Raw genomic sequence first — 12349 nt, 5'->3', positions numbered from 1 at the left:
CACAGTCCCTGTTATTTGCAGCAGTTTCTCCTGTTTGCGTTTCCCTTTCTTCTGTAGCACTTGAGAATGAGTTCTTGATCTTGGTTCTTTGTGTACTTTTTTCAGGCAAACTGGGGTCAGATTGCGTGCATTTAGGTCTATAAATACATCAACTCCACTAAGACACGTTCTATTACCTGTGCCTTTTCTTGTTTTCCAGGAGACACGTTGTTACATTATCTGGTTCTAGTAACAGGATGCATGTCTGTGGGAAAGATTCAAGACTCTGAAGTTTTTCGAGTTACTTCCACTGAATTTGTATCGTTACGAATTGATTCAACAGATGAGGATCGTATTTCAGAAGTGCGCAAAGTTTTGAACTCGGGAAACTTTTATTTTGCATGGTCTGCGACTGGTGTCAGTTTAGATCTTAGTCTCAATGCTCACCGCAGCATGCAGGAGCACACCACTGACAATAGGTTTTTCTGGTGAGTTCATAATGTGTTTTATCAGACATTATATAGAATAATGCATGCCTGTACAAACTAATCTGTGGCAAGTTTTTATCCTTGTCTTTATCAGCTCTTAAAGGTACACCTTTGTCCCACAAATGTTGATGAGATACGATAGCATTATTTTAAGGACTTAAGTGTGTTATTAACGATACAATGTTTCCATGGCCACTTGGAGTTTCTTAATTGGAAGGCAGATTTTCGCTGCTTATGGTGTTACACTTTGATCTGAACAGTTGTGATGTTATGTTTCAGCTTAAGAGACACCATTCTCTTAATTCTTCATCAAATGTGGTGTTTATGTACAGTTTCCAAGTGAGTTTCCAACACATGAAAGGGCTTTAAAAGTTTTATTACACAGACAATTGTCATGTTGCTGATTTCGTTGAAACAGACCAGGTAGGGTATGCTACAGTGCACATTGCTTGGATGCTGAACTCACTGTCATTTTACAGAAAATGTTTGAATAAAGCATAGGTTTTCACATAGAGAATCCTTGGTAAAAGGAATACTGCTTTTTCTGCTAATAAGCAGCTTAAATAACGCCAGAGATGCTTACTGTCATGTAAGAAATTCTGCTCTCATATTTTCAACCTTCGTTAAAAATGGTGTATGTGTCTGTGAACCTTAGAAGGGTCTGAAGACTTGGCAGTATGTTGCTAGAACAGGTGAAAAGCTGCGTCTGCCCCACTCTTCTGTCCAACATACAAGACACCAGATCAGCTCTGGCATGTGTGCCAGTGCTACTCTACTCTTGGCAGCTGTTTTGGTGAGATAGAGGAATATGTTCAGATTGTTATATTAGACAAAATATGTGTATTAAGAAAATAAGCTCTAGTTTTCAGAAACACATCTACCTTGATATAGGTTTACAGGAGTTATAGGAACCTAGTTGTTGTCTCTCTGCATCTGGAAAAATACTGTCTCTGTGTTGGTAAGTCAGTATTTCAAGGCTTGAGAAAGGAAGATACGTGTTGAGCCTGTCCAGATAAGCTTAGCTGATTTTGACGCCTGTCATAAAACTTCTTAAGTTACCTGGCTCTTTTTTTTTCAGTAAGAATCAGTCCTCGCAGGAGGTAGATGGAATGTCCTAGATTCCAAGATCTAGAAATGTAAATGCTAAAAGTCAATAACAGAAAGTATTCTGCTTATGCACTTGAGTAAGCTTTCTTGGGCCTTTTCTATTCAAAAGTTCCAGTCTCTGATTGCCCAGGGAAAGAATATTGTTTGCTTTCTCAGTCTTCTATTGTAATGCATCTATATACTTTTCTGTAAAGTGAATGCATACTTGATTCATGGGATTTGAATCTTCATTAGTGATTGAAGTGAAGTGTTTGCTAAGTTACAGATTTTTTTTGTTTTGAAATTGGAAATTTAGAATGAAAAGGCTAAAATAAAAGTGAATAGCTTCAACCTTTATGCCATATATGTTATTTGCAATTATGGTAGAATTTTCTGGGCGGTGACGAAACCAGCCGTCTTACTAGAGTTTACTTTTCTTTGCTATGCAGAAAACTTTACTTCCTTTTTATACAAGTGAATGTTTCCGAAGAAGATCAAAAGCCAAGCCCCACTAGAGTGAGGTAAAACAAAAAAAAAAACATTCACAAAACCCAAACTTTAGTTGTATTCACTTACTACACTGTTGATTGGTACTACTTAATGCACAGGTGTATCCAAACTGTGGATCTTTCATTTGAGCAATAATTGGTATTAGAGAACGATATGTGCAGTATATAATGTACCAAGACTTAACCCTGAAATTGATATTTACAGAAATTTGAAAATCAGTTGGCTATGAATGTGTTCCTGGAAGCTTGTCTGGGCAAGTGATGTGTTATGGTGATGTATAATAGAAATAATCAATGTATATTGACAAGAATTTTTTTTTCTAGCTTTATTTTGTGATGTTGTGAAATTGAATGGTGCTTTACCCATGACAAAAAGTAACCCCGTAATTGGAATTCTGGCTTGCTTTTCCCAGAGTCTGTAATCTTTGGCTTCTCAAAGCAAGGCTGAGTGGAGAAATATAAACAAGCTTGGAGTGTTGTTTTTTGCTGTGTGAAGAGCAGAGGCTATAAGGGTTATTTTTTTAAGGTCATTAAAATTCATGACTTCACCCCATATTCTTATTGTGCAAGCATTTAATCTGTTCTCTTGTAAACTTTGCTATTTCAAGTACGTTTAAATAAGAGTTATATCATAAAATTATAACATGCATATTTTTCTTTTCTTATTTGTAGTAATGGGTGTAAAATATAAAAAGTTAGTAGCTGGTGTAACAATTTGAGCTATGTTTTATTTCCTTCCAGTAATTATTTTATTTTTTTTTTCCCTGGCAGGAACCAGTCACTGCATTTACATCTGAAGCACTATGGTGTGAACTGTGACGACTGGTTGTTACGTCTCATGTGTGGAGGAGTGGAGATAAGGACAATTTATGCGGCTCACAAGCAGGCAAAGGCTTGTCTCATTTCACGACTAAGCTGTGAACGGGCTGGCACCAGATTTAATGTCCGGGGGACAAATGATGATGGTCATGTTGCTAATTTTGTTGAAACAGAGCAGGTATGTTACACTAGAGTGCACATCGCTTGACTGATAGGTAAGATATGTGTGTGGATAATTTTTTGCCCTAAATCAACAGATCACAACTCGAGTCTGTAACCCACAGATATTGGAATAGTTCCTTTGCTGCTAAATAAGGAATCTAAGTCGCTTACATAATTTGATGATCTTGGTGTAGCTTAGGGTAAGAGCATGGATGGGTCTTGAGTTTCAATAGCTTAAGAAGCTGTTATCCATCAGCTGAACTGTTGCAGGTGGCTGTACGTCCTTTTAGCCTCCTGAGCTGTAGGTGGGTGTGTACTTCTTTTGGCCTGAGCAAATAGCAAAGTGAAAGAGCTTAGAAACAAGCAAGAAATTTTTGGCAAATACACAGTACCATGTGGTTCAGGAAAGATAAAAGCATTCCTATGATTACTCAACACAGTTCCTCTGAAAGGTAGTTTTTAAAGCCACTGCAATTCCACTGCGTTTCATCTCATATCTTTGCTCTTATTATAAAGAAATGCAAGAAGCTGTTAAATCACTCTCTGCTGGCCTTTCTTTGCTCACTTCTTACGATAATTTAGTTACCAAGCTGTTGTTCCTGCAAAACTGTATTCATGTGAGTAGGTATCTTTGGTTGACTCACTGACTCATTGCAAAGCCTAGGTAGTTCAGTAGGATTTTATCCAGGAAGGGTTTTGCTTGTACACATCTGTCATGGTTTAACCTCAGCTGGCAACTAGAACCATGCAGCCACCGACTCTTCCCCCCAGGAAGGGTGAAGGGAAAGAGGGGAAAAAGGGAGGGGAAAGGGAGGAAAAAACCCCACCCTTCTGGGTTGAGATAAAGACAGTTTAATAGAAACAATAACAGAAAAGGAAAAATAACAATAATAATAACAATAACGGCAGGGGTCACTCTCACTGCCTGGTGAATTGGCACCGTCCCAAGCAGTGATCATGGCTTCCCACCCCCTGGCTAACCTCGATTTATATACTGAGCATGAGATCCATGGTATGGAATATTTCATTGGCCATTCCATCATTCTGTCTATTCTTCTATGTGAAACTGAAAACAGTCCTTGAATAGTGTAAACATCCCTTAGCCACAACTAAAACCAACAGGTATTATTGACATTCCTTTCACAGCAATCACTAGAAAGAAAACTAACTCTTTCCCAACTGAAACCAGGGCACATCCCATTTCAGTTTAGTCAGAACACTGTTACAGTTTCTCTGTCCAAGTTTCTTGGCAGGCTAATGCCACTAGATGACTGTGGCATATCATTCCATTTAAAGTTTCCTTTCCTGTATACTTAATAGACCATTGTATTTTGGATTCTGTTACATAAAATCTGTGCAGGTGTTCTGAGTATGCTGTATTTTTATTTTCTATTCCTTGATGTACATTTTGACTGTTCCTACGGGAATGTCTTACCAAGTTATTTAAAACAAGTTAGTCTTAGCACAGAAGTAATTCAGTCCCAAATAATAAAAGCCTGCTGTATTTTCTTAGATGTTGTGAATCATGATTCTGCAAGGAAGCATGGGAGTGACAGAACTTCTTTTATGAATTGTTCAGAGGGGATAGAGAGAAAAGTTTAGAGAATACAATATTTTAGCTTGTGGTGTAGAATATGTAATACGTAAATAAGTTTTCTTTCCTCTATATTTTGCTAAAGCTAAGAAACCTAAAACCTTACACTCTATAAAACCTATTAATACCATGCTTTTCTTTTTTTCTTAACAGGTCATATTTTTAGATGACTCTGTGTCATCGTTCATACAGATTCGAGGATCTGTTCCATTATTTTGGGAACAGCCAGGCTTGCAGGTAAGCAGGAGGTAGATTTAAATATACAGATAATTCTTATTCCTGTCTTTTTAAACATCTTACAGTTACTTTTAGGCTCTTCTGCACAGTTACTGTCAGGGTGATGTTATCCTTTGGAAGTGAGTTGGTGTTATTGTTTAATTCACCAAGCCTGCTACTCTCGAGTCTCTGAATGCTGTTTCGCACAATATTTGAACGTCCATTGCTTTTTAGATGTTTTCTCTTTGAAATTCTGAGGTTTTCTGTTTGAATTGCTATTTTAAAATAGGTTATCTAAGGGCACCCAAAGACACTATTTTCTTCTGAATTGTTCTTGAGCATAAGTCTTTTCAAGAAGTCAATATGGATCAAGAGTTACTGTAATATAATTTTATCTCCGTTTTCTTGAAAGAGGGATTGTATCAGCAGCTAACACTGCGATACAATTTTTACAGGGAAGATAAAAAAGATTTCATGCCTCACAGTGACTCAAGGTTCTTTAAACTAGACATATAAGCATTTTGCAATAGAACTACTGAAACCTTTACGTGCCTTTTACTCAAAACAAAAAGTAATTAGATGATAGAACTAAGTATATTAAATGAAAAAAGTGTTTTTAAGAAAAAAGAAGAGGAATTTAAGAAAGCTTATAAAAAGAATGCACACTGTAGCAAGCAGAATTAATTTTGGAGATTTCATTTAGCAAATGAAGGGAATTCTCAGATCATATTTAGGATCAAAAGAAGTCTTTGAAGAATGATTAATCAAATGTGTAAAGACAAATAATTTAATGTGGTCTCCATGTCATAGGTGGGATCCCATCGTGTCAGAATGTCAAGGGGTTTTGAGGCGAATGCACCAGCTTTTGACAGGTGAAAGAATGTCTTAAATTTTTGTTAATGCACTACAAACCTCTGATAAGTGATACATCAGAGGGATGGGATATGTTATTCCAACCGGGAGTCTATAAAAATGTGTGATTCAGCAAAGCAACGGTCTGCCTGGGCAGCTTTTTCAAACTTCTACAGGATTGTTTATGCCTTTGAGTGCTTTGTTGAAAACATTGAAGAAAATTTAAAATAGTGAAATATTTTGTTAAATTGAAAACAAAAAATGTAGCATGTTTACATTGAATAACCTGTATTTGTCAGCTGCCGTATAAAAGTAAAGTTTATATTTTGATTTTATTCCTGCCATCACACTTCAGCTTCACAGCCTTATGGTTTTAACTAAACGTATGTTGTTAAATTGGTGCTGTTATGCTAATTAAATAGCAGTCAATGGTTGTATGCTATTATTGAGTTGCATTGATTTGTTTGGACGTGACATAATAAAAGGCTTGCGGCAATTATTAGAGTACCCAGTACACTTCTGCAGTGTCTCAATCAAGTGTTGCAGGTGCTCATGTTAATTTTCTGCATGCCAGAAAATGAGTGTGGAATTTTTCTTTTGTTAACAGGCATTTCCAAACTCTTAAAAATTTATATGGCAAGCAAATTATTGTAAATTTACTGGGGGCAAAAGAAGGGGAGCACATGCTCAGCAAAGCTTTTCAGGTGAGTATGACAATTCTCTCTCTGTGCATATCATTGGAATTTGCCTGTTTGCGATGAAGCTTTTATGTAGATTTCAAAAAAGAAACAGCTTTGCTATGTTATGGAGCTATTACCACTTGTGGTTAAAATTGTATTTATCATAAAAGCACTGCTTAAGATATATAATGTGAAACGAATTTTTAAAAGCTCTCTATATAACTAGTGTTTGATTATGTTCAGATTGGTTACTTTGCTGAAAAATTGTAACAGCAACATAGACAATGTTGAGGGATTTTCAGTTATTTTCATATTTCATGCTTATTAGTGGCTTACTTATAAAATAAATATTTTTTGCACTGTAAAATTGGTGAATAAATGAATGATTCTTTGTGGTGTTTAATACTGTGATGTTTCTTTTTAAAAATCTTTCCCTTGGGATTCCTGGATATATTCCTTAATATTTTTTAAAAAAATCACAAATTAATTTATCAATTTAAACATAAAAGCCACTTCATGATTAAATAGAAATGTTTCTTAAGAAGATGTTAACTGTAAGTGGTCATTTTCATGAACTCCTGCTAGTTAGGTTAAAAATAGCTGTCACATTGTAGTCCATAAATACCGACAATTTGAGAAGTTCTGTCTGAAGCCAGAGAACATGTCAATAGCCATCTGTTGTTTGCCTTTCCCTTCTTCCTTTTCCCTTTGTATTGTAATGGTTGAATATCTTAGACCATTCACTGGTATTTTTTCTGTATCTACTTATCCTGGCAGGAGACGTTAGTGCTCCCAGATGCATGTCAGTGCCCAATGCGGATCATAGCCTTGCCAACAAAGATTGTGTGAGCACTTCAGGGTTTTTCAGGGAATATTAGGGAAAGTTTTGCTCAAGCCACCCTCCACAGCAACCCAAGTAATTTGTCTGGTTTTTTCAGTAGTATCTTATGGAGTGTTTACTCAGTCCCCGTTGCTGGCAGGTATATCTAAAATGGTGACTGTTAGTGAAAGGCGTTTCCACTGAAATAGCTCTTTGCAAATTGAAGTGTTTTAACAGTAGAAGAGGCTGCAGACTGTCTTAGTGACCCCTGGGATAGTAAGGAAAAAACTGACTTTGATCGTGACAAGAAAAAACACAGGCAAAATATGAATCAGTTCTGAGTGATTTGTTGAACAATAGTGGTAAAAATGGTTTAAGTTTACCTAAAAGAGAGCATGTAATAAACAAGATAGCTAATAAAACAGCTTTAAAAATATATGTAGCCTCTTATTTAGCTTATACTACTCTATATTCAGTTATTGGTATATTTATACTTTTTTCTTCTCTTTTTACAATGTCAGAGCCATTTGAAAGCATCTGAACATTCAGCTGATATCAAAATGGTGAACTTCGACTATCATCAAATGGTTAAAGGTGGAAAGGCAGAAAAACTACACAGTGTGCTTAAACCTCAAGTCCAGAAATTCTTAGAGTGTGGATTTTTTTATTTTGATGGAAAGGAAGTTAAAAGGTTTGTGTGCATAACTTCTGTAAATTTCTTCAAATTAAATTATGATTCCAGGATGTTTTTGACCCCTTAGCAAAAAGATAAGAGAAAAAAATATTAGTTCTGTTATTGTGGTTTTATTGTATCCAAGATGATGCTCAGCCACCAAAAGAGAACTTACTTTTACTTTATTAAAATTTTGTCTCATTCTGTATATGCTCTAAAAATCTTAATGGAAAATCTCTTTGAGAAACTGATGGGGCATGACTTAATTTCAGGCATTTGACCTCACCATTCTGGTGAAAATGGGTAATTGTCTTTTTTCAAGAGTGCACATGGGATTAAAGAATGAATATTTTTCCATCTTCCTGTATAATGCTATTCATGTTTTCCTCAGCAATGGAGCATACCATGTTCTGTCTGTTGTAAATGCTGGTGTTCAGTGCAATCTTTTTCTAAATCTGCTTGCACCTGGATCCTCATTTGTGAGATTCAATTCTCCACAAAATGTGAATGGAATGCGTGATTTCTGCCCTGCTCTGTACCTCCCAGTCCTGCTCTACTTGTACTTCTGTCCCTATTTCCTCACCCCGCTTCCTAGAGCAAAGCTTGTGCTTATCTCAACAGGAAAAGGGAAGCAGAGCTAGAAGCAGGCAACATTCCTGCTCTTCTCCCTTCCACACCCTTCCTCCTTTTAAATTAATACCAGAGCAAACTGCTGAGTGAGGTTCTCCATGAGAAAGAGAATTGTTGAGTGAGGGGATTGTGCCACGTGCAGTGGGGTTTCATCTTCTAGTGCAGCGGGAGCGGAGGGGAGGATTCCAGTGCCACTCTCTGCTCTAACCTGGCTGTGGGATTAAATCCCGCAGAGGCAGGTTGTGGTAGGCCTGAATAAGACTAGATTTAGTGGGAAGGTGCTTAGGTCCCACCTCCACCTCAAAACATCACTGACCATCCTCCAAAAAGCTTTAAAGTGGTGTTGACGCTTTGTGTTGGGAGAACACCATTTGGTCTCAGTGGAGAACAGAACGAAAGCAAAACAGGCTGCGACTTGTGATAGCTTGAAGAATTGTGTTAATTAAAAATACAGTGACGATCAGTGGTGAGACACTGGAACAGGTTGCCCAGAGAAGGTGTAGATGCCCCATCCCTGGAGGTGTTCAAGGCCAGGCTGGATGGGGCTTTGAGCAGCCTGGTCTAGTGGAAGGTCTCCCTGCCCATGGCAAGGGGTTGGAACTAGATGATCTTTAAGGTCCCTTCCAACCCGAACCATTCTATTATTCTATGATTTTGATAAGTTCGTGGACCATCTCTGGAGAATGTCAGGGGTTTTCCCTGTTTTTTCACGATAGCAAGTTGCTTTGTATTTCAAATCCAATACGGAGATAGTAATATAAAAAATAGTCTTGGAAAAAGTTCTTCAAAACTTTCTACAGTTTATGGTTAGATCTCCAAGTAAATGTGATGAAGCATTACTGACTTAATTGGACAAAGTGTGTAGTGGGAATGATGAAAGTGAGGAATAAGTGTGTATGATTCGGAGAGGCATCAGAATTTTGTACTCCTAGCCAGGCAAGAAGAACATGGATGTTGCCTAATACGGTCCTTCTTGAGAGCTTTATAGCATGAGTTAATGGCCTTCTCTCAAAGAAAGGGGAGCAGCTCAGAGTGCTTGAGGGTCTCAAGCATCTGTGGAGCCAGGGGGGAGAGGCTTATTTTTCATTTTTATTTGGGGAGGAAAGAGAAAGTAATGAGGGGTTGAAATTGGCTTTAGTTTTATCACAAATTCTTGTTACTTTTAGTTTAGTTAAACAAATCCTAGAACTGTCCTAATTTTTTTTCCATTTTTGTTTTAACTAGGTGTTGTTATTTCCCTCTGAGATTCTTGGGAAGTGTGTTAGTTGGATTGTTTGAAAAGAAAACATAATCCTGCATAACACTTTAACCAAGAAAGCAAGGAGAATTGAGAAAAACTGAAGAAGAAAGACCACGTTATTTACAGAAAATAAATTAGTTTTGTATAGTGAACACTGCTGCAAAATTCACTGCTGTTATTGGAGCTAAGCCTCTATTGCTGACGCCTTTATAAATGTACTTGCGATGGCAGAAACGTTGCACTGACAATACCCTGATTTACTATTCTGATTCAGATCTTGATGTCCCTGTCTTTGTTGATGATATCTATGTTAAATGAGTTATTTCAGTTGTTTTCTCTCGCTGTCTCTCATTGTCCTTGGCACAGATCTCAAAGCGGTACTGTCAGAACAAACTGCTTGGACTGTCTGGATAGAACAAACAGCGTGCAGGCTTTCTTTGGCTTAGAGGTAGGAAAAACAGTGTCCAGATACACGACTGCTCCCGATGCTTCTGTGGCAATGTAAAAGTAGCATTACCTTCCCTATGAAAGATTAATTAAAATGTTTTGTTGATGGCAGTTTGATTTATAGCATGATACTTTCCTTGTCCCAGATCTCAGTAGCTGCAGAAGCAGTAATTGTGCAGTAGTTGTAATTAAACAGTAGTCATGCAGCATTATGAAAAATATTCATTCTTTTTTAGGTGTCTGTTTCTAATGTCAAGTTTCAGGCTTGCAATTCTAGAAGAGGTAGCAGCGTTGTAGTCCTCACAAACCCACTTGCATTCACAGTTACTCTTAGATGAATTTCTTCAGCACACAGGATTACTGTTCTTAGCATCCGCCAGTGCTGTGTGTTCATATTTTCACAGCACTGTGCTGTGAATTCTGCATGGGAATTCATGGGATATCATGGTTGAGGCTTTGGCCCCCGCTCAGATTAAGTAGCTGGAAATTAACCGTGGGATTCGGCTCTCCTGCAGGGTTGTACTTCAGCACACTGGCTTGCTATTGAAACCAGGGTTCTGGCCTGCAGGCTTATGAAGTAGAGCTTGAACACATGAACCTGATCGAAATTGATGGAGTAAAATAGTACCGACTGGGCTAAAAGAGCAGCTCTGAAAAACTTTTGACAGCTCCACTCATCTTAATAAGCTGAGTTTGACTCCTAAAGATAAAATATTTGTCATGTTTAAAAATGAAAAATTATGGGTGCTGTAACATCAAAGTAAAAGGATTATTCTTTTGTTTTCTGAGTTTTATTTAATTAAAATGCTCTTGTTTTAGTGTCTATAGGAGGAATTTCTGTGAGAACTGCAATATCCATTGGCTGTAGAGCAAACATTTCTGATTCTGAAACGTGTAGTGATTTGCTGCTGTGTTTACCTAGTGAACACTGTTGCCAATTCATTGGTGTTTTAGTCAAATAGAATACTGAACTGTTTACCCTCATGCAAATACTCTGAAAATTTTTCTCTTAACATTCAACGTCAGTACACACTGTAGCAGATACAACACAGTTTGAGAGATCTAATGCCTTTTTTCTCCATTGTTTCAGCTCTGCGTGTACCGTGGGGGGGTCACACCTTTTAATTACTAAAATGAAGAAAAATGAGCACATCTCTTAGTACCTGCTAATTATACAAATTCTGGTGCAATTTAGGATTCTTATTATTTTCTTTAGTTCACTGTGTGTTGAGTAGTGGCATGTTTTGAAAAATCTCACAGCATTTTATTGCATTATGTAGTTTGTATAGCTGTCCGTCCTATATTGACTTTACCATGGGAGAGGCAAATGATTACCTTAAAGCTTTTCCTGGCCCTAAATCTGTTTGCTGGAGTTTAACAGTTCACTGTAGATAGAGATGCAAGCTTTAAGTAAGTAATTAGGTTATCTTAAATAAGCCATGCGAAACATTGCCTCTTGTATTTTGACTGATAATACAGTAGTTTGCTATGGCATAAGAACAAATCTTTATACCCTTTTAATGCGTATAGTACTTACATGGCAAACTTAGCTTTGCAGCCCTATGTTTTCCTTTCTTACTCTTTAAGAACTGGATTAAATATTGTCGTCTTTTTTTTTTTTTTGGCCAGGTGTGCCAAATTTTTCCTTGGTAAGAGCTGAATTATGATTTCAGCTAGAATATGAGAGCTAAAAGAATAAAACTAATTAACTAGAAGGAAAATGGTAAATTCTAATGAGCCGCTTGCTTAATTTTAAATTTCTATTTAAATGAGATATTTAAATTCTTACTTTTTTAACATGATAGGTACCTCATGTAACAAGTACTGAGCTCTGGATGACCACCTAAAATTATGAGATGAAGCACCCAATTTCTGAAGCTTATTTTCTTGTTTATTTCTGCTTAATTTTGGCTGCAAGTTTCCTTTTGTAACTTTTGTTAATTCCTGCCCAACCTTCAGAATTTTGTATTTATGTCATTTTATGCTCAGCTTTTTAGACTATTCCTTCTTGCCATTGGAAACCTCAAGGTTTTAAAGATTTTTTAAAAGCTCTTGAAAATAGCTTTTTTTTATTTAGGTTTTTTTTAAATTTGTTTTCAGTATTATGTTGGTAGCCACAAACACTAGAAACTTACTAGACTTTTTAAAAATAAT

The 12349-nt window shown here is 36.9% G+C and overlaps 1 protein-coding gene across 16 annotated transcripts in view; it reads left to right on the top strand.

The window, feature by feature from the left end:
- SYNJ1 (synaptojanin 1) overlaps positions 1-12349 on the top strand; it is a 69642-nt gene that overhangs the window by 13106 nt on the left and 44187 nt on the right. For all 16 annotated transcript variants that reach the window (XM_074600965.1, XM_074600993.1, XM_074600916.1 and 13 more), the window contains exons 4-10: positions 200-467; positions 2834-3059; positions 4791-4874; positions 5664-5725; positions 6313-6409; positions 7727-7896; positions 10115-10196. In XM_074600965.1, the coding sequence (XP_074457066.1) occupies positions 200-467; positions 2834-3059; positions 4791-4874; positions 5664-5725; positions 6313-6409; positions 7727-7896; positions 10115-10196 (989 nt within the window). The remainder of the gene's footprint in view (positions 1-199; positions 468-2833; positions 3060-4790; positions 4875-5663; positions 5726-6312; positions 6410-7726; positions 7897-10114; positions 10197-12349) is intronic.

This window comes from Larus michahellis, chromosome 1, assembly GCF_964199755.1.
Source record: "Larus michahellis chromosome 1, bLarMic1.1, whole genome shotgun sequence".
In the NCBI taxonomy this organism is placed as follows: domain Eukaryota; kingdom Metazoa; phylum Chordata; class Aves; order Charadriiformes; family Laridae; genus Larus; species Larus michahellis.
The sequence above is the reverse complement of the archived record's forward strand: the minus strand, read 5'-3'. Positions and strand labels throughout refer to the sequence as shown.